We start from the raw sequence: 26,915 nt of genomic DNA, 5'->3' as shown, positions 1-26,915 counted from the left end.
AGCTGGATACAAAGCCAATACTCAAAAATCAATAGCATTCCTATACACTAAGAAAAAAAATCACTGAGAGAGAAGTAAGAGAAGCCACACGCTTCACACTAAGTTCCACAAAAATAAATACTTAGGAATTAATGCCAAGAAAGAAGTAAAAGTCGTATATATGGAAAATTATAATACCCTGAACAAAGAAATTGAAGAGGATCTCAGAAAATGAAAAATAATCCCTTGTTCATGGATAGGAAGAATAAATGTGAAAATGGTCATTCTCCCAAAACTATTTTACAGATGCAATACAATCTCAATGAAAATACCATCAACACATCTCATAGATCTAGAGAAATCATTCCTAAGATTCATCTGGAAACAGAAGAGACCTAGAATAGTAAAGGCAATTCTAAGCAGTAAAGGCAATGCAGGAGGCATCATAATCCCTGACTGGAAGTTATACAAGAAAGCTACTGTAATAAAATCAACATGGTACTGGAATAAAAACAGATTTGAAAATCAGTGTAATAAATTAGAAGATACAACCACAACTATAAACACACTCAACCACCTTATCTTTGAAAAGGGGGCCAAATAATACACTCTTGAGGATGACAGTCTTTTTAATAAATGGTACTGGAAAACTGGCTTTCTATATGCTGAAAACTAAAACTAGACCCATGCTTATCACCATGTACTAAACTAAAATAAAAAAGGATCAAAGATCTGAATATTAAAACAGAAACATTGAATCTTTTGGAAGACAAATTAGGTAAAAATCTTGAAGAAAAAGGGGTAGGTACAGAATTCATGAACAGGAATCAAACTGCATGGGAAATAATTCCCAGAATCAATAACTAGGATCACATCTTATTAAAAAGTTTCTGCATGTCAAAAGAAATCTCCAGCATAGTGAAAAGAAAACCCACAAACTGGAAAAAATCTTAGTGAACTATTCCTCAGATGAAGGACTTCTGACTAACATATATAAAGAATTAAAAAACAAATCAAACCTCCAAAATTCATACTCATTCTAAAAATGGGCATCTGAGATGAATACACAGTTTTCAGATGAAAAAATACAAATGGCAAATAAATACATGAAAAAATGTTCATCATCAGTAGTCATTAGAGAAATTCAAAATAAAACAACACTGAGATTCCATCTCACTCCAGAAAGAATGTCCGGAATCAAGAAAATTACCAACAACAAATGCTGGCAGGTTGTAGGGAAAAAGGAACTCTTCTGCACTGTTGGTAGGAGTGTAGAGTGGTTCAACCACTGTGGACGTCAGTGTGCAGATTTCCATTTGACCCAGCTATTCCACTTGTAGTCGTATTCCCAGAAGAACTGAAAACATACCACATTGATATACGTGCACCCATGTTTATAGCAGCACAATTTGTAATAGCCAGATCTTGGAAACAACTTAAGTGTCCATCAACTGAGGAATGGATAAAAAAGTTGTGGTATTGTTATACAGTGGCGTACTGCTCAGCTATAAAGAAAGATCACATTGAGATGTTTAAAAATAAATGGATGCAACTTGAGCTCATACTCATAAGCAAAATTAATCAAACTCATGTATAAATACCATATAGTCTCACTAATGTAAGAAATGGTAAGAGTACATGAGATTTTATGGTAATAATGATTCCCCATTACATTGCTTTGAAGCCTTACAATGTTTTCATTCATTAGTTGGAATTTTTTGTTTTTGTCTTTTTCCTCTTTATCGGTACCAGGGATCAAACTCACAACTGCACATTTGCAAGGCTGACGCTTATGCCACTGAGCTAAACCCCCAGGCCCAGTTGGAATGACTTTATTCTGTTTTGCTTCATTTTATTATGTATTTTGAAGAAAATAATACATTATAGCAGCTGTTGCTGATTTAATAGCATCTTGCTCTGAAGTCCTATCATGCTTTTATTCTTCCGTTTCCATTGATTCTACCATGTTATATCTTATTGGCTTTTAATATAAGACTATGAAGAAATTTTTTAAAGAAAATGAGATAATATACTAGCCATTGTTCATTTTCTGTTATTTGGTTCTGAATATCCCGTAATATTTTCATTCTCTTGAATGATTTTATACTATTTTGTAATGTTTGATAATATTGCATGCAAATGTTTGATAATATTGTATGTATATGTTTGATAATATTGTATGTTCAACTATTTCAAAGAAAGAGACATTAGAGTAGCTATTGTTAATATTGGATTGTCTTATGGTGAAGAACTGTGTTGCTTACATTGTTTTGTTCTGATCTGCTTTGTTCCATGCTCCTTTGTTTTAATCTCTTTAAAATGAAAAAAATTTTCTACCATCAAAAAAAAAAAAATCTCTACTCACATAGAGCCGAAAACACAGAGGAAATGGAGAGATTTTTAGAAACATATCAACTACCAAAGCTCAACCAGGTATAAAATAATTTTCAATACCCCAGTATCAGCTATTGAAATTGAACTTGTGATTAGAAACTTAACAACAAAGAAAAGCCCAGGTCCTGATAGATTCACAGCTGAATTCTACAGGTAATTTAGAGAATATCTGGTGACAATACTCCTTAAAATCTACAATGAAATTGAAAAGAAAGCAATCTTCACCAAATCATTTCTGTAGGCAAGTATTACTGTGATACCAAAACCAGAGAAAGACCTAACCAAAAAGGAGAACTATAGACCAATTTCACTAATGAACACTCATGCAAAGAGTCTTAATATAATACTGGCAAATGGAATGCAGCAAATCACCAAGAAGATTATATATCACGACCATGAAGGATTCATTACAGGAATTCAGGGATGGTTTAATATATGCAAATCAATAAATGTAATACACCATATCAACAGAGCCAAAAACAAAACCCACATGGTCATCTCAATAGATGCAGAAAAAGTTTTTGATAAAGTCCAACACAGGTTCATGACAGAAATCCTTCAGAATCTTGGAATGCACAGTGTCTACCTCAATCTCATAAGGGCCATATATGACAAACCAACAGCCAACATTATAGTAAATGGACAAAAACTGAAAGCTTTCCCACTAAAATCAGGAACAAGACAAGGATGGCCACTATCACCACTCCTATTCAATATAGTTCTGGAAATACTAGCCACAGCAATCAGACAAGAGAGAGAGAAATAAAAGGAATAAAGATAGGAAAGGAAGAAGTTAAATTATCACAATTTGTAGATGACATTGTACTCTATATAGAAGATCCAATCTTATAAAGGCTATCTATGAAAAACCAACAGCCAACATTAAACTAAATGGACAAAAACGGATAGCTTTCACCTAAAAATCAGGAACAAGACAAAGATATCCAGTATCACCAATCCTATTCAACATAGCTCTGAAAAAACTAACCAGAACAATCAGACAAGACAGAAATAAAAGAAATAAAGATAGGAAAGGAAGGAGTTAAACTATCACAACTTGAAGATGACATGATACTCTATGTAGAAAACCCAAAAAACTCCATTACAAGAATATTAGAGGTAATAAACAAATTCAGCAGTGTAGCTGGATACAAAGTCAATGCTCAAAAATCAATAGCATTCCTGTACACAAACAAAAACTCACTGAGAGAGACATTATGGAAATATCGTCTTTTACCATAGCATCTAAAAAAATGAAATACTTAGAACTCAACCTAACTAAGAATGTAAAAGACCTAAATTCTGAAAATCATGCTAAGCTAAAAAAGGAGATTGAAGAGGATATTAGAAAATGAAAGGATATTCCTTGCTCTTGGCTAGGAAGAATCAACATTGTGAAAATGGCCATACTCCCAAAACTGTTATACAGATTTAATGCAATCTCAGTTAAAATACCATTGATATATCTCACAGATCTAGAGAAAAGACTACTAAAATTCATTTGGATACTGAAGAAAACTAGAATAGCAAAGGCAATTCTGAGCAACAAAGGCAAGGTTGGAGGCATCTCAATTCCTGACTTGAAACTATAATACAAAGCCACAGTGATAAAATAAGCATGCCACTGGCAAAGAAATAGACCTGAGGATCAAGGGAACAGATTAGAAGATGCAAAGACAACCACAAAGAAACTCAGCCACCTGATATTTGACAAAGGGGTTAAACATGTTCACTGGAAGAAGGATAGCCTCTCTAATAAATGGTGCTGGAAAAATTGGTTTCCACATGCCAAAGACTGAAATTGGACCCACATCTATCACCATGCACTAAACTAAAGACAAAATGGATCGAATATCTAAATATTACAATACAAACACTAAGTCTACTGGAGTACAAGGTAGGTAGAAGTCTTGGAGACATAGTGGTAGGCAGAGAATTCATAAACAATACGCAAACTGCACTGGGAACACTTCAAAGAATTGACAACTAGGGTATCATATTACTGAAAAGTTTCCGCGCTTCAAAATAAATCAGCAACAGAGTGAAAAAAAAAAGCCCACGGAATGGGAAAGAATTTTAGCCAGCAACCCCTCAGACAAAGGACTTATATCCAGAACATATCTAGAATTCAAAAACATCAAGCCCCCACAAATTCAAAGACCCTCTCCAAAAATGGGCATCTGAGATGAATACACATTTCTTAGAACATGAATACACATGTTCACCATCACTAGTCATTCAAGACATGCAAATTAAAACGGCATTGAAATTTCATCTCACTCCAGAAAGACTAGCTTTCATCAAGAAAACAATTGATAACAAATGTTGACCAGGCTGCTGGGAAAAAGGAACATTGCTCCATTGGTGGGAGGGTAGTCTGGCGCAGCCACTATGGAAAACACTATGAAGATGTCTCAGAAGACTAGGATTGGAAGTTCCATTCAACCCAGCTATTCCTCTCCTGGGTATTTTCCCAGAAAACCTGAAAAGGCCACGTCACAGTGATATATGTGCAGCTATGTTTGTAACAGCACAATTTGTAATAGGTAAATCTTAGAAACAACCAAAATGCCCATCAACTGCAGAGTGGATGAAAAAGATGCGGTATTTTTATGCATTGGAGTATTACTCAGTCATAAAAAAGGATGATCTCAAGGGCTTCATATTTAAATGGAGCCAATTTGAGACTATTCTCATAAGTGAAATAAATAAGAACCATTTTTATAAATATCACATTGTGTCTCTAGTGTTAAAAGTAATAAGAACTGTAGGAGTAATAAAACCCAAAATGTGCAATTGCTATTGTAAAAAAGAGAGGAAAAGAAAGTGCTCTAATGGATATAACTGTGTGTATGTTTATGTGTGTAAAATAAATGACCATTTTACTAAGGTTTTGTTGGATTGCTGAGAAAGAACTGTTTGCAATCTCGCTGTTTGAATGTCCATTTTTTATGCTTTAATGTTGTAACTTGAACAACTATTTCTAAGACAATAATACATAATTTATCAACTAGTGATTTCTTAGTGTTTTTTTATTTTTATTTTTTTAAATTTTATTTAAGGAGAAAAAAGAAAAAAAACAAAAAAAGGGTACAAGTTATACAGAATTTCAGAAAAAATAAACAGTAGGAAATCACTAGTTAATAGATTATATATTGTCATCTTAGAAATAGTTGTTCAAGTTACAAAATTAAAGCATATAGAATGGGCACTCAAACAGTGAGACTGCAAACAGTTCTGTTCAGTAATCCAATAAAACTTGGTAATATTTTACCTATCTTATACATTTAAATATATATGCAGTTATGTCCTTTAGAGCACTTTCTTTTCCTCTCTTTTGTACAATGACAATTACATATTTTGGGTTTTATTACTCCCAGTGTTCTTATTACTTTTTTTTGAAGAAAGTAAAACCAAATGTGACATAATACGACAGAATCAGTCAAATCAAAAGGATGGACATAATACATAATGTAAAAACAAAATACAAGGTGATCAACAATGGTTGCCATAATGCCTCTTGCTATCTTAAAAAGAATTGCCTATATCATCAGTTATAATAAAATTGAAAAAAACAGTAAAGAACAAGACCAATAAAACCAAAACATTGGAGACATTAGAGGACTTCAAAAGAAGATAATAGTCAACCAGAATGGGCGTGATAATGAATCTTATTGTCTTCATAGTTGTTGCCTATACTTTCAAACTTGGTACTATCAAGCATAACAGAATAGAGGAAAATCAGTCAAAACAAGATGGTGAGAGCAATACAGGGTTTCAAATCAAGTTAATAGGAAATCAATGTGGGTTACTATAATATAACCTGCTATTTTTTATTTATTTTCCCTTAATTAAAAGGATAAAAATGAAAAAGTAGATAATAAAAAGGAGATCGAGATAAAAGAGGGCATAACAATGAAACAGCGCAGGTCAAAACATAGCCATTTAAGCAAAATAGTGTTTCACCTCAAGATAATCCCAACATAAAAGTAGTTACCATAGTATCTCTTTCCTTAAAATCTTTGGGTATAACTTTGTATACTCCAGCATCAAACATATCAAGACAATGTAAAATCATTCAAGAGAATGACAGTATTACAGGGTATTTAGAATCAACTAACAGAAAATGAACAATGGTTTCTGTATAATCTCCCAGTCCATAAAAGTTTTTGTTTATATTATCACATATAATAAAATCCAATAAGATATAACACGTTAAAACCAATGGAGACAGAAGAACAAAAGCTTGATGGGACTTCAAAACAAGATGATATTAAATCAGCACTACCTATTATGATGTCTTGTTTTCTCCAAAATGGCTGTTCCTACTATCCAACCTTCTCTGCCTCATTTCTGTTGAGCTCTTTTCTGTCATCAGTTGTCAGTTTGTCTTCTTCATTTCGCTTTCCACTCCATTCATTGTGGACTCTCTGCCACTGTTTCTGGAATCTTGGTATTTTTCATTTTTAGAATATCCTGCAGTATTTTTTGTAGAGTTGAATCAGTGGTTGCAAATTCCCCTAGTTCCTCTTTATCCTGGAAGTGCCTTGTTTTTCCATCAATTTCTAGGGACAGTTGTGCAGGATATAACAATCTTGGCTGGAGGTTTTTATCTTTTAAAGCTTGAATTATTTCCCCCGATGCTCTTCATGATTTGATGGTTTGTGCTGAGAAGTCTGCTGTAATTCTGATGGGTATTCCTTTGTAAGTGATCTGTTTCTTGTCTCTGACAGCTTTTAATATTCTGTTTTTATATTGGATTTCTGGAATTTTGATTACTATATGCCTGGGTGTAGCTCTGTTTCAGTTGTAGGTGGCTAGGGTCCTGTATGCCTCATACATCTGAGTATCTTTACCTCTTGCTAAATTAGGGAAATTCCTCTGGATTATTTCTGTGAATAGCTTTTGTAGTTCATTTGTTTGAGTCCCTACTTCTTCTTTTGTGTTCTTAATTCTTAAGTTATAGATCCTCTTATCATCTTCTAATCTGTATTATTACTGTTTGTTTTCTTGTTATTTTTAAGAAGTTTTTCATTTCATGCTCCCACCTTACAAATCTGTCCTCCAGTTCTGATAATCTATCCTTAGTTTCTTTCAAGCTGTTATGCCAGCTTTCAATAGAGTTTTTAGTTTCCTGGTAATCTCTTTGAACCTGCTTCATGTATTCTACGTTTTCTCTATTTTCTCCATCAAACAATTCTCCTCTTTTTTTCTGTTCTTCCATTCCACCATCTGTTTTTTCTTGGGCAGTGCTTAGCATTTCTCTAACTATTCTACTTATTTCTTGCTTTATTTCATTAAATACTTCATTTTTGAACTCGTCTGTGAGGCTCCGGAGATATCGCTTTATGTCTATTGGTGCCGTGTCTGATATTGCATGTTTTCTGCCTTCATTTTCTTTTGCATTTACCTTTCCTGGGTCAGTGTTCTCAGGATTGGGGACTGAGGACCTTTTCTTGTTGCTCCCTCTTCCTATACGTTTTGTTCCTTCCATACAAGTGTATGTAGGAGGCCCAGGGTTTTGTTTTTTTTTGTTTTTTTTTTTTTTTCTCTTTGTCTGTTACAGTTTGTTTAAATTCACAGGCTAGGTGTTCCCACCCAGTGCAGTGCACTAGGGAGACACAGACCTGGGCAGCCTCTGCTGGGCCGGTCCCTCTAGATCAACCTAGTGAAGGCTTCACTGCTAGGGTGCATTGCCAGGTCCTGGGACCTGGTTTGGGCTAGCCTACTGGGTCTTAGTCTGCAGTGTCACCAGCCCAAGCACTCCCCACCAATCCCACTTGAGAGGGGAATATGAGACTAAAGTCACTGCAGCACTCTGTTCCGACTAGTCTGCCCTGTCCCACAGTGTCCTCTGTTGAAGCCTCCTAGTCTATGAAAGGGTCCCTGATTCTCTCACTCACCACAGGTCAATGCAGGGCTCCCTGCTAGTCCCGCACTCAACTCCATTTGGTTCGTAGTCCCGCTCTCAACTCCATTTGGTTCTTCGTTCCCTCTCTCAGCGCTTTCGTGCATCTCTCTCCCTGCTGGCTGATTGGGATGCTGCAGCAGTGGCATGAAATTCAAATTGTGGCTTCTAGTGGTGCAGATTCCAGCTTCTGTGCTGAGATTTTATCTGTTCCTGTTATAGCATCAGGATTGCATTTCCAGTTGGCTTCTCTCAGCTTAGTTCGTTCCTGGGTCGGCAATGTGTATCTCCATTCACTTAGGACTCCTCACACTGCACCACTCCTAGATTCTAAGCTGGTAATCTCAGAGAGCCTCTGTGGGTGCTGTTATTTGTCCACCATGTTCTCCCGGAAGTCCTTAGTGTTTATTTTTTGGGGAAGATTTCTGTATTTTTGCTACCCTTTTTTCTGTTTTGTGTTTTTTTCTCTTTAAATAAAATTTTTAAAAGAAGCACGTGAAAGCAAAGGAGACAATGTAGGTCAAAAAGTAGCTATGTAACATCAATAGAGATACAATGTATATTGTAGGAACTACAGTTATTAATATTGTATACTGCAGTATGCTTTTGTATTGTAATATTCTATTGTATAATGCAGTGCAATTTAAATAATTATACTACACAAAAAGCTAAATATGTGAGATGATGGATAGTTTACTTGATTTTGGAGAGTTTACTTGATTGTAATAATCATGTAAATTCATATATCAAAACATAGCAGTGTAAGTTCTGCTATAAAATATTTTCAAAAATACGTATATAAAAATAAAGTGGTAAATACACAAGAAATACTAGAAAACAATCCTGGAAAAAATTATAGACAATGTATATAAAGAAGTAGGAGATCATCTACGGAATCAATGCAATCTCAAAGCACTAGCAGAGTTTTTGCTTGTTTTTTGGTAGAACTTGGCAAGATGATTTTTACATTTATATAGAAAAATAAATTAGCTTTAAAAAGTCGTGAATGTTTTTTAAAAGAATAATATTGGAAAACATGGACTATCTGATTTCAAGACTTGCTATTGAACTGTATTAATCAAGACAGTGTTATGTTTTTATAAGGATAGTTATATAGATCACTAGAAGAGTAGTATCTATAAAAATAAATGCACACAGGTCAATTGATTGTTGGCAAAGGAATCTATTTAATTCAATGGAGGGGGCAGGGAGCTTTTTTTCCACAAATAATGCTGGAAAACTAAATATTCATATGGAAATAAAACAGTTTTGACCCTTATTCTGTACCACATAAAAATTAACATGAAAGGAATCAAAGGTCTAAATAACATAAAATAAAATGATACAATTTGTATAAGAAAACACAGGAAGAATTTACTGTCCCCTCAAGTTAGGTAAAGATTTCTAAATAATTCAAAATCACAAACCATTAAAAAGTGGCTACTGGGAGCAGTTTCTTCCCCTTTAATTTTCACAGTACCTATTATACATCTTGAACCTTATTTACTCTTTCAGTTTTTTACACTAGGGGGACAATACAATGTTTACACGTGGGAAAAGGAGAAAATAGGGGAAAGATTTATATCTATCTATATATAGATATAGATATAAATACAGATACATACATATTTATAATTATACCACTAATCTCAGTTCATCAAAAACAACAGTTTGTGCTTACATTGTCTGATCATTTTTTCATGCCTATATCTTGTAATTTGAACAACTACTTTGAAGATAACAATACACAATATATTAACCGTTATTGATCACCTATATTTTTCTTTGAAATTCTGCATCACTGTTTTTATTTTTGTTTTAAAATAAAAAGTGACTACATTGGATTTGAACAAAATTAAAAGCTTATGTTTTTCAGCGATAATGTTAAGAGAATGCAATACTCATTTATAGATTGATATAAAATCTTTACAAATAACATGTTTGACAAAAGACTTGTGAAAAGAATATACAAAGAACTCTTAAAATTAAGCAATAAGAAAACAAAAACTCATTTAAAAATTGGCAAAACATTAACATATGTCTCACTGAAGATTTTATGCTGTCAGTAAATATACTCAAGGATAATTGTTCATCATTACTTATTAGGGAATGCAAATAAAAAGCAATATACTGGCAAGAAAACTAAGGTAAAAATACTGATATTACAGCTAATAAACATATAGAGTAATTTAAACCTCTATTATATTGTTAGGAAAAATGCAAAATGTTATATCAAGTTTCGAAAACAGTCTCTCATTATCATATTAAGAGATTAAAGCAAAATTCATATGATCATTTCAATAGATCAGAAATTTCTTTTGTCCTCCAGGGAGATTTTTGGTTGTCACAATTGCAGGGGGGGGGAGTGGGGGGAGGGGGAGTGCCATCGGCATTAAGGAGCAGAGATCAGAAACACTGTTAAACACTTTACAATGCTCAGGACAGCCCTGCATTGAGAGCTATTTTCTAGATTCTACTTTTCTCAATCAACAGTATATGATATTTGTATGTTGCTGTAAGGTACATACATTTTGTTTGCTGTTTACTGCTATATAACAGCACATAATAAATGCTCCCATGTGGGGTCATTCGATCTCCCTGGTGATAAATTCCTAAGTTGCTTCTAACTGTATTATTTACTACACATAAGACTACAATGCAGTCAACAGTCCTGTACATGTTTATACTGGACCTCTGTGAAAATTTCTGTACAATGTAATTTTAGGAATGGAGCCACACAATTATACACATTTAATTTTTATAAATAATACCCAGGTAGTTTTTAGAATGGCTAAATCAGTTAACATATAGTATGCTGTCCAAGAGAGTTCTATCAAAACTGAGAATGCTAGCTTTAGAAAGGTCTGCTTGAAAGATTTGCCCTTGATTGGCATCTTGGACTAGTTTGCTCTGACTAGTTTATCTGTACACACAATGTGGTTTATGTTGAATACTGCTTTTCTTCTGAGAGTGTGGAATTTTGATATATGCTAGGCAGCAAATGCCTAGGAGACCATCATCCCCCAAAATACCTTGATCACAGAGCCTTTACTGAGTTTCCATGGCAGAAAACATTTTATACATTGTCATAACTCATTACTATGGAAATTAAAGGCATTTTGTATAACTCCACTAGAGGACTCCTAGAATTTTATCCCTGTTTTTCTCTTGCCACATATATCTATTCCTTTTGTTAATTTTTCTTTCGAGTCTTGTTTTAGTTAATTTTCTTACTGATAAGACAAAATATCCAACACTCACAAATTAAAGGAATAAAGATTTATTTCAGCTCACAGTGTAGAAGTTTCAGTCAATAATCTGTTGGCTCCAAGGCAAGGTGGCATGACAGAGGCATATCACAGTAGAAAAATAGTTCAAAGCAGAGCAGAGCAGGCAGAAAGCATCAGTGAAGCGGCAACAGCAGCAATAACAACAGCAGAAGCACAAGCACAAGCAGCAAAAGTAGCAGCTGCACAAACAGCAGCAGCGGGGCTGGGGATTTAGCTCAGCGGCATAAGTACCTGCCTTGCAAGCAGGTGGTCGTGAGTTTGATCCCTGGTACCGATAAAAACGAAAAAGACAAAAAAAAAAAAAAAAAAAGAAGCAGCAGCAGCAGCCTGCCTTCTATGTTTCTCTTTATATCCCATTCAGGCTGCAAAAGTCTATTGATGTGGTGCTACCTATACCCAGAGTGGGGCTTTTAGTATCCATACATTTAATATCAGTAATACATCCATAATCAATCCACATTCACACACCCTTCGAAACTCCCTACCTATGACTGCATGAGGCTTTAAATGGACACTTAGATACAAACCATAATATGTCTTTTCACTATATGATACTAAATGGTGACAATAATCTAGCAGCTTACTGAACATAAGAGTGATCTTAGGGATTCCTGTGACACACATTTGCATAAACAAAGTAAGAAAATTTCAAAAAGATTTATTTGTAATTGCACACTTTGAGTATTACTTCAATATTTATCATGTGCTTATATTACATCTTTGAAAATACTTTAAAAATGGGGAGTAGGATTGTCAAAAAAAACAAACAAACAAACAAACAACTAGATGGTGTCCTGTGAATGAGACTCAAGCTATGTTTCAGAACCATGGAGATCATTCACTGAAATTTCTTCATATTCTATATGAGAAAATTAAAGTCAAAAAAGGTAACAGACTCATTCAAAGATATCCATATAGTCATCATAGACACAGGTCTTGAATCCACACTGTTCTGTTTCCTTCCTCTAAGTCTCCAGCCCATTTTCTTATATTAGTCACTTTATTTACCTTAGGGCTATTCTCTCAATGCCTTTCAGGAGCCTACTTTCTTGTTAACTATGGTTACTCTGATTTCTCAAATTTCCCTAAGCAGTGTATATGTTGCATTCCTCTCAAAACAGTAGGTCGCATGAAATTGGAACCCAACAGAAAAAGAATAGAGGAGTTAAAATAAAATCCTACTGATAACTATCTAGAAGCATAGGGAAAGGGGAGTGAAACAGTAAAGAGAGAGAATCCTAAGCCTAACCATAGCACCTTACTAAGTCCTCATAATTTATTAAAGACTAAATGTCAAAATCAGGGCCAGAGAGAAACTCATTGTCCACTGCAGAACAAAGTATCTTAATATAAACTAGACATGTCACATGTTCCTTCTTTTTCTTCCTAGTGTTTCTCAAAAACCTCCCCAAAGAGATATGATGCTTACATGTTCTAGGAAGCAGGGTCCTATTTCACTCAGGTGAGGATCATCATTGTTGTACTGTTTCTCCAGGTCTCTCACGAAGCCCATCTGAAACCTGTAGATGTCTTCAATGTTCCCAAATATTACCTTCAGTTGCTCATCACTGAACATGTCCCTTCTCTTCCGGCACTGCTTCAGGTACCCCTGCAGGCAAAGGAAAAGTCTAGAATGAAGATGACTCCCACTATCGAGGGGCTTTACTGCTACCATTTAGGCGACTGATTTTAGTACCACAAAGTAGGCAGGAAATAATCATTTTCACTTGTCCTGTGAGGGAACTGAAGTCTAGGGAAGAAAGTCACTGCACTAGTAAATGTTTAGAAAGGCTCAATCTCCAGTAGAACTCTTGAGAATATAAAGACTCCACAGATATGGACACAGTGGGACATACTGGTATTACCAGCACTCTGGGAGACTGAGATGCAAGGATCACAAGTTGAAGCCCAGCATGGGCAATTTAACATGATCTTGTCTCAAAAAAAAAAAAAAAAAAAAAAAAAAAAAAAGGCTCGGTATGTAGCTCAGTGAAAAAGCTCTAGGTTCAATTCTCAGTAATGATAACACACACACACACACACACACACACACACACTTCCACAGTATAGGCCTTTCCCCACTATTCCTTATTATTAAAACCAGGACCTCAAAAATCAAGAGTGGAATATTCTGTGGAATATTCCACAGAAGTAGCTTGGGCAAAAGTAATAAGAACTGTGGGAGTAATAAAACCCAAAATGTGGAGTTGTCATTGTACAAAAGAGAGGAAAAGAAAGTGCTCTAAAGGATATAACTGCATGTATATTTAAGTGTATAAGATGGATAACCATATTGCTGAGTTTTGTTGGATCGTTGAACAGAACAGTTTGTAATTTCACTGTTTGTCCACTTTATGTGCTTTAATTTTGTAATGTGAACAACTATTTCTAAGATGACAAATATGTAATCTATCGACTAGTGATTTCCTACTGTTTATTTTTTCTGAAATTATGTATAATTTGTACCTTTTTCTGTTTTTTTTTTCTTTTGATCCTTAAATAAAATGAAAAAAAGAAAAAGAAGTAGCTTGGGCACAAACATTTTCATTACAATATATATTAGTTTAGTTGGCTGCATCTTTTCACCTTTTGGAACTTCTAACCTTATAAAATAAGTCCCAAAGTCTAAATGGTGACAATAATCTGGCAACCACAATCAGGACAGAAAAACTTCCAATAAGAAAATGTGAACTGACATCTATTTCTGTCTCAGCAATCTAAAGTATGTGGCCCGAAGAGATCATTTGGATGAGCTCAGCCAGAAAGTCCATGGATACTTGGGTATGGTATTTCTAAAATTGTTTAGGACACATTTGTGAATAAAGGGATGAATTAATACAGATTAGTCACAGATAACAGGAGAAAAGTGTAATCAAAGAAGTTCTTGATCTGATAAGATGGCACTGAAGTAACGTAAACAGACTTAGGGTACATTGCAAATCTTGGTTGGAAAAAATTCATAACTAAAATTGGGTCATTCATTTTGAACCTATTGGTGTGGATTTCTTAAACTGGTGATTACTGTCCTCATTTGCAATCATTAATACATAGAATTTTTCTTAGTGAGAATAAATTATGGTTACTTGCTTTCTTTTAAAAGTCAGGTTCAAGCTTCTTAATATGCTTTTTCAGTGCTCAAGAATCCTATAGTAGTTAGTTTATCATATGGGGCCTTGTCTGTAACCTCACTTTTTCTCCCCTAACATAGTGGTCAATGAGACTGCTGAGGCATATATCAGAATTATTATCATCCCTGGCTTTAATTCTTTTTTACCAACTTTGACCAAAATCTCAATTCCCTCACCTTCTCACTTCTGAATTAGGTCATTACTAAGTAGGTGACCTTGGAAAGTTTGCAAATAAATAGTCCAGGGCTGTTTTGACAACTGAAAGATTTTGTCCTAGAATAAATCACAGGATATTATGGCAGTAGTTCAACATGGTAGAAAGCCAAATCAGGGATACTTATCCTGATGGCCACTTCCTCCTTCCTCCTCGCTTACAACTTCCTCCTTCCATTCCAAATGCACAGAAAGAAAATTCCAATCAGTTCCTTGTGTCTCATCAATGCCTGCACAAGCACCACATCTGGTCAAAGGTCACATATACCCCACACCCTCATATCCTATCAGAGGAGAAAGCCAAACCCTTGCTGATTTGGGCTCCTCTCTATGTTCTTTAAATAAAAAGGTCACTTTTACTTTTTCTTGTATTCTGCTTCTTTATAGCACCAGAAAACTCTAACAACTATTTAAATAATGGCTACTGCCCTCAGGTGACTAACATATTCAAGGATCCTTGTATGTTTCATATCTAATTTCTGACTAGAAAGAAGATGCCTTCCAACTCCCATAATAAATTTTTGGCTTCTCTCTCTTCACTGTAAGTCTCTCCTAAAATTCTGTTTCTCTAGAAAGCCTTCTTTCATGTCAGCTCCTTCCTTATCTAACATATAAATGTCAGTTTAATCTGTTTCAGTTAGTGTATTCCTGTGTGTCTGCCTGTGTCCCTTTCTCATTCTACTCTCTCAGAAAGTATCTTATCTACAAACTAGCAGGGAGAACAGTGAGCATAGCATCACAACATTAAGCAGGGAGACAGAGGCTTCCTCACTCTTGCTCTTAGTTTTCTCCCCAAAGTAGGCCCGAGAGTACAGCTGGAAGGCAAAACGGAAATAATGTTACACTTCTGGGTAAGTAGTAACTGAGAAACAGAAAAGTACAGTCTAGACAGCTCATTCATTCCCTATGAAATCAGTTCAGAATAGATTTAATAGTTTTATCTCTTCATCCATTTGAAAGATTTTGGGAAGCAACCAAATATCATAAATCCCTCAAATGCAGCAAAGACACTACAGTTAAACATCAGTATGGAATGTAACAAAAATTTAAATGGAGAAAATGGTCTCTGGAAAAAAGAATAAAGTAACAAGCCAGTAGAAGTTGTAATTTCCTAAATAAATCATTTATTCCATTACCAAGAACATTATTTTCTTTCTATGAAATTATGCATGTTGTGTATAAGCTACATATTAGAAAGACTATGACCGTTCAAAGGACGATGAGACTCTAGAGCTATAATAGTAAACCTTTTAGAGCCTGAGTGCTCAAGTTGCAATATAAAACTCAATTATTTATCACAAAGCACCAAAAATGCAATTAAACCTGAATATTCGTGACTTGACTACTGGGGCGATATAGCTTATGTGAGGACAGAGAGCGCTCCACATGGCCACGACAGTACATGTGTCATAGGTTCACCACCACTGCCCTAGAATGTTTTATCAATAATTATTCTTTAAAGCTAATATTAGAGCTTGGCGTGGTAGCACACACCTGTAATCCCAGCATTTGGGCAGCTGAGGCAAGGAAATTGTTATAAGTTTGAGACCAGTCTGGGCTACAAAGTGAGCTCAAGGCTAGCCTGAACTGCATAGTGAGACCCTATCTCAAAAAGACAAAAAAAAAACCCTAATATTAGATTATAAATATGTTCTGGTACATTTAACTTGATTGAATAGTACATAGTTATTCAAATGGTTAGGAAACATGTATAGAAATATTGAAGGGTGTTTATGATAGAATATTAAAAATCACAACATAAATGATATATTACCATGATTACAACTCTTAAAATATAAACATATGTACTTAAAACCAGATTTGAAGGAATTATAATAATGGAAAAGCACAAATAACTTTATTGTATTTGATGGATTCTAATTGATTTTGTTACTATTTTTAAACTTTCTCTAAGCCCATTTTTAATTGTGTTCATGAATAAAATGAGACAAATTATTTGTCAGAGAGTATAAAAAAAAGAAAAGAAAGCCACTAGAAGGCTTCCTTGAGTACAATATTATCAGTAAAGAGAAGAATACAATGTTTTCTTAAAATCTCCTCCAGTCCTACTACTTAGGACAATATTAGCTTGATGAAAGCATTGCAAAGAATTTTTAGCATTTGGCTTTATTAAAGAAGTAAGACATGAGACATAAGAAAGAATGTGGAAGTAGAATATGAAAACCCAAAATTTTAACCTTAATTCCTATACCACACAAATGTCTAAAGTTCTTTCTGGGAGAAGACCAAAAGGTATGAATATTTGCTGGAGTCTTGCTTTCATTTTTTTGTATCCCTCTCCCTTTTTTCATATGGACCGATGATTATCTACTTTTCCATAGCAGAGATCAATACATGTTTGGCTTAGAAGCCAGTTATGTCTTCTTATTCACTTAGTTTTGAAGTACATTAAGTTTAAGATGAGTTAGCCATAAAAGGTGACTGATTACCCAAAAACCTAATGTCATTTTAAATTAGGAAAAAAGTAGATTAAGGTACAGAAGAAAAGCCAAATTGCTAATAAGTTTGAAAACTTAGGCTTAAACATATCAAGTAAAAATGAATTGAAGCTACAGAATGATGAAGTTATAGCATGAAGAATTCATGAAGAATTTCTTTATGGTTAAGAATATAAGACATTAACACAAATAACTGAGGAAAGGTAGATCATTTTCTCTGGAGGTATTTGAGGACAATATTTATTCTATAGGTATGGGGTAGCTGAGCTTATCTTCCCTAAAAGAAACAAGTCAGCTTTATAAGATATATTTAGTTCTGTGTGCCCCATGCATCAGTTTCCCTGATTTTAAAATGAGTTACAAGAAGTTACAAGAAGCAATATCACCAATCATTGGTCACAGTGATCTGGAACTAAACAGTTTATTTTATACAGAGTTAAACTGAGTAGTACTGTATACTACTATCTAGATTTAGAAAGAATGCGGTCTTCTGAAGAGAATTCATTTAAAAAGGCATTTCTTACTGATCTCAGTGAAAGGCTTGTTAAAAGTCAGTTGATTTCCCACTTCCATTGTAAAATGAGAGTGTTATGTTTTAAACATTTGTAAAGCACTTCTACTCCTAGGAGTAAAAAGAAATGATACTTTCTAAGAGACAGTATGACCTTTTTTCAGCTGAATATAGTGTCTCCCATTTCCTCCTCAATAAATATGAGTGAAACATATTTAGAGCTCTCAATTAACTTACAGGAAAAATAGATTGCATGTGGTGTCATATTAACACATTCATACTTGACTAGAACATGCTTCCAAAGTTACCAAGGAGAGAGACAGAAAATGCAGAAGAAATCCATGTCACTTCTACAATTCTCTAGTTCACCATATTTACATCTTAAAGAAATAGAGAAAGTCAGATCCAGAAATCACTTAAAGAAATACTCTAGTCCACTCATTTTAGAGGTAGGTAGAAAGTTAAGGTAGAAGAGATTTTGCTACGGTTTCCTGGCCATTGAGTGACCCAGAAGGAACCCAAATTCTGGATTTCCAACTCTTAGTTTGGTATTCTTTGTAGTAAATAATTTTTTTCTCCACAGATTTTGGCTTAACACATACCTGCTGGCTTCAATCACTGGTAGTACAAATGGATCTAATCACTTTGATTAGCCTTTTTCATAATAAAATTAATTTTAAAAGTCTATAAAGGGACTGAATATAGTTAGTTGCTTGAATTTGAGTAATTACTATCCACATATAAATATTAATAAATAGTATTCATACTAATTAAAATTATTATAATAATCAACATTTCAAAAATTAAAATAAATTTATTTATATTCATGGTTTATCAATAATTAATTCTCTAAACTTTAAATGGAAATCTTACAAGTATTCCATTGCCGGTATATATAATATGCATTTACAACTGCTGTACAATAAATTAGCTGTATTAAAATTTTTAAACATTTTTATACATGTTTTCTTTAAGCAACTGTAATATGATGACATCTGGATTGCTAAATCAATGCCTTTCTTTGCATTACTGTAAGCAAAGACCCCCCTGGTACAAGCTGCCCAGTGGGACAGTCATACATGTACCACTAGTGGTTTAAGTGAGTGGGAGTAATCCAATTCAAATCAGAGAAGCCTGACAGTGAGACATACTACTTATAGCCTCATCATGAACATGTTAATGGTGATACAACCCAGGGCTGAAGACTGTCCCTGGTCTAACTAGATACAGCTTTATTTAACCACCTTTGATATTTGTGGTTACAAAATTGGACAAAGAAATAATTTCTAACAATCTTCAGTTAAAAGCTCTGTTTATGTTGGTTAGATTGAACAATCTGCAAAGCATAGTTGTTATTTATATCCTGATGTCCCTGTTAGCTTAAACCATCCCTCCTCTAGTAGCTTAACTTCTAGGTTTAAAGTCAGCTAACTTCTTCATTGCATCTCCCAGTCCAAGCTCTGCACCCTATCCCAGGATTAAAGACTGCTGCCCTGCCTCTCAAGGGGGGACTGAAGTCTCTATTTTTTTTTTGTCTTTTTTTTTTTTTATCGGCACCAGGGATCGAATTCATGACCGCCTGCTTGCAAAGCAGGTGCTTATGCCACTGAGTTAAATCCCCAGACCCTCTATTTTAGATCTTTAACATGCTCATGACTTGCTAATAAATCTTTCTGCCTCCATCTGTTGTCTCCTGAATTTAATAAATCTAACATTTGGTGCAGAAACCCAGAAGGCCTTTGTGAAGGGACCAATTAATAAGGTCACCTTTACTGTTGCTGTCTTTCATATAACACCAACGGTGCTCTCTGATCCAGAAAGTCATTTCCTCAGAGTTGGGTGAATCTCTAGGTCTCCTTCACAGGAACTTTCCATTTTCTTCTGTCTATCCAAAAATCCAAGCACTAGGTTTTAGTCTTTTCTGGCCTGTGAAACAGGCCTCTCAGGAGGCATGGAATTGGTCTTCTGCTGGTGACCATCTTTGCCAAGAAAGTACTCAGAGATATGGGATGCATATCTCTGTTAATTTCTCTTCCTTTTACCAAGAGATCCTATTCACTTCTCTATGGACATTTTGAATCTGGCTTTCTAGCCACCCAAAGACTCACCTTTTTTCTGTCTACTTAAAAACCTGAAAACCCTCTATCTGGGAGAGGAAGACATCAAATAAAATAATTTCTTTTCTTCTGTAACATAGTTTAACAGATAATAAGTAACCTAAACACAGTATCTTCAACTTCCAAATTCTTCAAGACTTAAAAGGATATACCCACTGCAATGCCAAGCGGTCCAAAGCTCCTTATATGCAGGCTTTTAAAAACCTTTTCAATCAACTTTCTGCCAGTCTTGTACTACTTTCAAATTTCTTCTTCACTACAACCTAGACTTGACTCTAGTTCTGTCCTTGAACCTGAATTCAATCTGCTGACTTCACATTCCCACTCCCATGTGTCCCTCAAAACTTACCTTCTTCTTTTTCACCTCCACTATCAGAGAACTCCTCCCATTAACTATCCCCTCTCTCCATCCTTTTTTTTTCTTATCCTGATATCAGCTCTTATGCTCATCAACTCTCTCCTAAACTGGAACCTCAGCTGGCCTCAACCTCCAAGTATGTCAATAGGTCTAGGGAGGATGAGGCATTTGAAAAGAAACTTTCAGCTATTTTTGCTTTTACTCTCATTTGTTTGGTTAGGCCTAAGACCTCTTCCTTTTAAACCTATTTGTTGATGAAATGTGGTTGAAAGGGCCTATGACACTAGCTCCAAATCATCAGTTACTTCCCTTCTAACATGGGATCAGATAAAACTAACAACTGCAACAGCGTCTTGGCAATGAGGGACAATAATGAACAATAGTTATCAAGACTGTCTTCAGGACCAGATGAGATTTTTTTTTAAAAATATAAAAACTGTCAAAATAGACTTTGATATACATTCAATTTTGTGAATTACTGGCTTGATAGAATCTGTTCTTTGCAGTAATGGATGAAATTAGACCCTGCCATGAGCAACTAGATCAGAAATGAGATGCCTTCAATCAGAAGCCCTTGCAAATAGATCTTGCTCTAATGTGGTTTGCCGGCCCTGAGCATGGGTCTCATTCTCTCTGGATCTCTAGTGACCCATCTGTGAAATGGAAGGTGTGAGTTGTGATTAATTCATTTCTGAGAGGCTTCTTAATTAAGAGGAAAAGAGCAGACATTTAGGAGAAAGTGAAAAGAAGCAGGGAGAACAAATGGGTACAAGAAAAGGAAGAAGAGTGAGAAGGAGGAGGAATGAGAGAAAGAGAAGGATAGTAAATGAATATTAATGAATAAGAAAGTTACAGAAAATGAGAGAAATATAGAAATTGAGAGCCCCAAGGAAATGGTTTCACTCCACTGAATAGAATCTAGGTGGTAGTCCAGTTGATGTTTTCAATATCTTGGGACTCTCAAAGGCAGGACCATCACAGCTACTGGTTTTTCATAGAAGTGTCCTCTATCACACTCTATATGCCCTTATATGCACCAAGATGTCTACCTCACAAATGTCCTTGAGGTGCTTGATGTAGTGACGCTCAGTGCTCATGATCTCATTGATGACATTGGCCCGCATCTGGTCCCGGTTCTGGAGTGGTCGGCCCAGGCACAGGCAGTCTGAGTTGGGGTCCAGATGCCCATTCTGCACATCACTGGGCCCTTCCTCTACCCCATCCTCTTGGTTCACCCAGAGCTGTGGAAATAAGAAGAAAAAAGAATAACAGGTTAATCGCCTTCTTGATGAGTTTAAAGTCAAATAATAAAAGAATAAATTAAAACATTGGGTACGCAAAAAGTCTTCAACCAGAAGACCTTGCAAACAGAATATCAGACCTTGCTCTACTGTGACTTGCTGGCCTTACGTATGGATCTAATCCTCTCTAGGTCCCTGACAACCTATCTGTGAAATGGAAGATGTAAGGCATGACTAATTTCATTTCTGAGAGGCTTCTTGGCTAAGAACATCTCTAAAGACAGGAAAGTGATTGCAAGCAAAACATGTTCATAATGAGACATATCTACAAAGCACTGCTTACATCGAGAAAAGAAAAATTTAAAATAAATATCTAAGTATGACAGCTACACTATTGTCAAAACATTGCATTTTAGTACCTACAATTTGAATACCAAAGTTGAATGGGTATCTCAGAAGGAAGACTTTTAGTGTGGATTTCCACCACTGAATGTATAAATAATAATCAAAATTTGACTGTAAAATTCTTTGGGCATGCAAATATCTTTATATCTTTATATTCTCAAAATTTGAATGAGGATATCAGAATAATATTCCACCACATAATAAAAATGACACAGGTCAGCCTAGCAGGTTATCTTCACTTGCTGGCATCTATAATGGCATATCAACCCTGCCCAACAACCTGTGCAGGCTATGTACCTTTTCACCAGTGTTATTGATTGACACTGCAATTAGCATATAGTTTCCTGGTGATGAATATGATAAACAATGCCCAGAACTTGCCTGGTTGTAAAGCTTTTCTAGAAGCCCTCTTGTGGTACTTAAAGATTGGTTTAACCAGTCTTCATGGAACTCTGAAGGAAGATGGATTAAAGGGATCAATTTAACAAATATCTACATTAGACCTATTCTAGACCTACCTGCTAACTACATACTAACTGTGACAGAGACATGGGTGAGCAAGACAATTCACTCCCCTCTCCCTTCTTTCCAAACCAAGGAATGCTTTCTAAGTAAGAGATAATCCCTGGTCCTTATCTCTCCCTTTTACATTCTTCTATCACTTCTCTCATCTTTTCATATCCAGACAAGTCCCTGGGTAACCCCTCAGCTTCAATGTCTCCACATGCCACCAACAAACTAATTTCCTTGAGTGTCACTTTGATTGGCTACTCTCATATCACAGAATTCTTAATAACTTCCCATTAATTATACAGCAAGTCGAAGTTTCCACTTTTCTTCCTATTACTCCCTTCAGGAAAACTGAACTCCTCACAAATTAATCTTTCTTTCCAAAAATATCCCCACTTATATCATTTAATTCTATGCTGGGACATCGAAATTATATAGTCCAGAGTTCATTTTCAACTACTTCCGCAATAACAAAGCAATTTATCAAATTCCGGATTAAGAAACTGATATTCACAAAGACTGCAAGGAGTCAGCAACTGCTCACATCTTTGATGTGTCTATTTGTGTCATCTACTATCTTTACTGTTTCTAAAATTATACAGTTGTTACAAAGACATATTTTCCTTGTAGCAAGTTAAAATAGAAAAAAAGTCTTAAAATTATTAATATCAAAGATGAGAGAGGAAACCATTGCCAATTTTACAGAAAAAATGATTAAAGGGAATACTATGAACAATTATGTTAAGAAATTAAGACAAAATTATGAAAGTGGACAAATTCTTAGAAACTTATTCCAGAAAAAATGGAAAATCTAAGCAGGGCAGTAACAAGTCAAGACACTAAATCAATAATGAAAAATTCCCCACACAAAGAGAAATAAACAGGGTCAGATGGTGAATTTACCAAACCTTTAAAGAAAGAATTAACACATCTTTTCAAACCTCCCCCAAGGAAACAGAAACTCAGAACGCCTCATTGAAAATATTAGCAACTCAACCTAGCAACATATAAAAAGTATCCACACCAGAAAGGATTGATCACAGAAATGCAAGGTTGGTATAATTATCAAAATCAGTGTAACAGATCCTAATAATGAAATAAAAGTTACAAAACCTCAGATGTTCACTTCAAAAGACAAAGGAAAAGCATTTGAAAAAAATTCAAATCTCTATGAAAAAAACCCACCACAGAAGCTAGAAATACACTGAATAAACAAGTTCAGTAATGGTATAGTTCAATCAATATACAAATATCAGTTGTAGGTCCACGTACTCTAAGTGAAAAATCTGAAAGTGGAACTAAGAAAGTAATTTCATTAAAATACTATTAGAAAAAGCAAAATATTTAAGAATTTTAATAAAAGTAGTGTAATACTTGTACTGTACACTGAAAATTAAAATAATGATGAAAGACGATCCAACTAAATGAAGAGACCTCTCATGTTCATTGATTAGAAGACTTAATATTGCTAAAATTGCAATATTCCCCAAATTATTCAAATTCGACACAATTTCTTCCATCAGGGAAATGCAAACCCAAACTAATGCATATGGAATGGGAGGGCTATATGGATGATTAATAAAAAGTTCAGTAACAACTGTTGAGGAAGATGTGAAAAAATGTGTATTATCATTTCACACACTGTTAATGGGAATGTAAAATAGTACAACCACAGTGAAAACATTTTGGCAGATCCTAAATAAGTTAAACATATATTTACCATATGACCCATCAATTTCACTCCTACATATATAACTCAGAAGAACTGAAAATGTATGTTCACATAAATATATTCATAACATCCAAAAACTAGAAATATCTCAAATACTGGCCAAATGATGAACAGATAAACCAAAATGTTTTCTATATTCAACAGAACATAACAATGCAAAGTAATGAAATACTTATAACACAAATGAACCTTAAAAAATACTGTGCTAAATAAAACAAGCCAGAAACAAAGGCCCAAATGTACAGTATCCCACTTACAGAAAATGCCCAGAATAGACAAATAAATAAATAAAGCAAACTAATGGTTTCTAAGTGCTAGGTTTGGGAAAGATGTGAACATTTTGGTGAAAGGGTGAAAGAGAATATATTCCGGGGATCTATTGTGCTTATAGTAAATATAGTTAGTAGTGATGTATTGCATAATGGAAATTTGTTAAGAAAGTAGATTTGAAATGTTCTCATGATAAAAAATGATAAGAAAACCTATGTGGTACTGCGTGTACTAATTTAATTATTCATATAAGCATTAATACATGTATTTTTGTATGGATACCCATATAAACATGCATATATTAATATATGTTCATATACATACTGATATCCATCTACATATATTTATCTCTCAATTTTAAAAATTATTTTTAAAAATGTTCTCTGAGTGCATATCCAAAGGAGATGAATCATTACACTAAAAGGCTACTGCACTCTCACGTTTATTGCAGCATAATTCACAATAGCTAAATCTCAGATTCTATTCACTGGATAAACAGATAAAGAAAATTTGTATATATACATCATAGAATGTTATTTAGGGGCAAAAGAATAAAATCTTACCATTTGTAGTAGCATAAATTAAACTGGAAGTTATAATGGTACATAAAATAAGTTAGGTACAGACAAATATCACATTATCACTCATTTGTAGAAACTATTCTGTCTTACAGAAAGGCAGAATGGTAATAGAGACTAGGAAAGGTATAAGAAGGAGAAGACTGAATGAAGTTCATAAGGGGACATCAAAACACAAAGTGGAAAAATTATTTGTGGTTCTTTAGTGTAGTACATTAGGGGACCTACTGATTGAACAATCTATGATATATTTCAAAATCAACAGAAGGGTATAAAATGCTCAACATATAAAAATAATTATTGTTGAAGGGCTGGGAATTTAGCTCAGTGGCAAAAGTACCTGCCTGGCAAGCACGAAGTCATGAGTTCATTCCTTGGTACCAAAAAAATAAAAAATAAAAATAAAATAAATAAATAAATAAAATACTGTTTGAGGAGATGAAAATTCTTATTATTGTTGATTTGATTGTTACACACTGTATACATGTATTGAACTACTCCAGTAATTTATCCAATTAAAGATGTGCAATATGAAGTATGATTAAAAAATCTATAGTGACCATTTGCATTTTTTAAAAAAGTTATTATAGTAAAAAATACATGGTCATTAACTTCCCCAAAATATTCTCATATACTCTAAACTTAGTATTCACATTATTCTTGCAATTTTCTGAGGAAGTTCTGGATGTCTTTTTTTTATGAGTGCCTTTAGCTGTGCTATGTAGCCACCTGAATGTTTTAGGTTGAGTTAAAAAATTTACTTTCATGATCATTTTGATTTTGAGGAATAAGTAGAAATCACACAATTAGAGAGCCAGTCAGATGCATAAGAACACACCTTAATGTTTTCACAAGCCTGCTTTTCTATTGGATGGCAGTTAACAGAAGCATTCATCATACTTTGGACCACGCCTCATAAAGATACGCCTCATAAAGAAAGTGGTTTTTCAGAAACTAACAAGAGCAATAGGAAAACTGTGCTTGAAGACAGAGGAGTGTATTTTTAGGGGGATCATTGGCAATGTGTCTTTAACTGCAATAAATTTTTAAAATATAACCATTCATCATGTATTTGGATCACAGCTCATATACAATAAATAAAACATACAGTTTATACAAGCAAAATGTGGTACTACTATGTTGGAAGATTCACTAAAGATTTAATATAAAATGTTTATATTACAAAATAAAAATAAAATTCTGTGTAAATACATAGTAGTGATAATTGTGCGATTTTTTTTTTTTTTGGTACTGGGGATCAAACTCACAACATTGCAGCTGCCAGGCAGGCATTACATTGCTAAGCTAAATCCCGGGCCCCTAATTGTGCAATCTTAAAAATACAATAAAACAAAAAATACACTAAAACGCAAAAACCATTTTCAAAAATGATTACTTTTATGACATATGATGTTTCTATGAAAAATATATATATTTATAAAGTGAATTAGTCTAGATTAAGTGACATTTCCTTTTAAGTGGTCTTTATACATCACATATTCCTCCTTGCCTCAGAAAAATATGGCTACAGATTTTACGTGCAAAATAAATTTATATTTACATACCTATATGCCTACTCTAGTAGACCAACTATAGTTCTGTATATTAAAATGATGCTTGAAACAGAGTAAACTTTAATAAATAACCTAATGCTGAACTTCGAGCTTCTAGAAAAAGAAAATCAAGTTAAACTTAAAGCACATATATAAGGAAGGAAATTACAAAGATCAGAGCAATTGAGACTGAATAAATCAAAGGGTTTGTTTTTCAAAAGATTAAATAAAAGTGACAGACCCTTAGCCAACAAAAAATAGGAAAGCAG

General features: G+C 34.4%; 1 protein-coding gene across 8 annotated transcripts in view; it reads right to left on the bottom strand.

The window, feature by feature from the left end:
- Positions 1-26,915, bottom strand: part of Arhgef9 (Cdc42 guanine nucleotide exchange factor 9) — a 193,396-nt gene that overhangs the window by 67,391 nt on the left and 99,090 nt on the right. For all 8 annotated transcript variants that reach the window (XM_063246016.1, XM_003462749.5, XM_063246022.1 and 5 more), the window contains 2 exons: positions 21,407-21,598; positions 13,001-13,180 (listed from right to left, as the gene is read on the bottom strand). In XM_063246016.1, the coding sequence (XP_063102086.1) occupies positions 13,001-13,180; positions 21,407-21,598 (372 nt within the window). The remainder of the gene's footprint in view (positions 1-13,000; positions 13,181-21,406; positions 21,599-26,915) is intronic.

The sequence above is a fragment of the Cavia porcellus genome, unplaced genomic scaffold, assembly GCF_034190915.1.
Source record: "Cavia porcellus strain 051 isolate PalLab524CR breed Dunkin Hartley unplaced genomic scaffold, mCavPor4.1 scaffold_3, whole genome shotgun sequence".
Classification (NCBI taxonomy): Eukaryota; Metazoa; Chordata; class Mammalia; order Rodentia; family Caviidae; genus Cavia; species Cavia porcellus.
The sequence above is the reverse complement of the archived record's forward strand: the minus strand, read 5'-3'. Positions and strand labels throughout refer to the sequence as shown.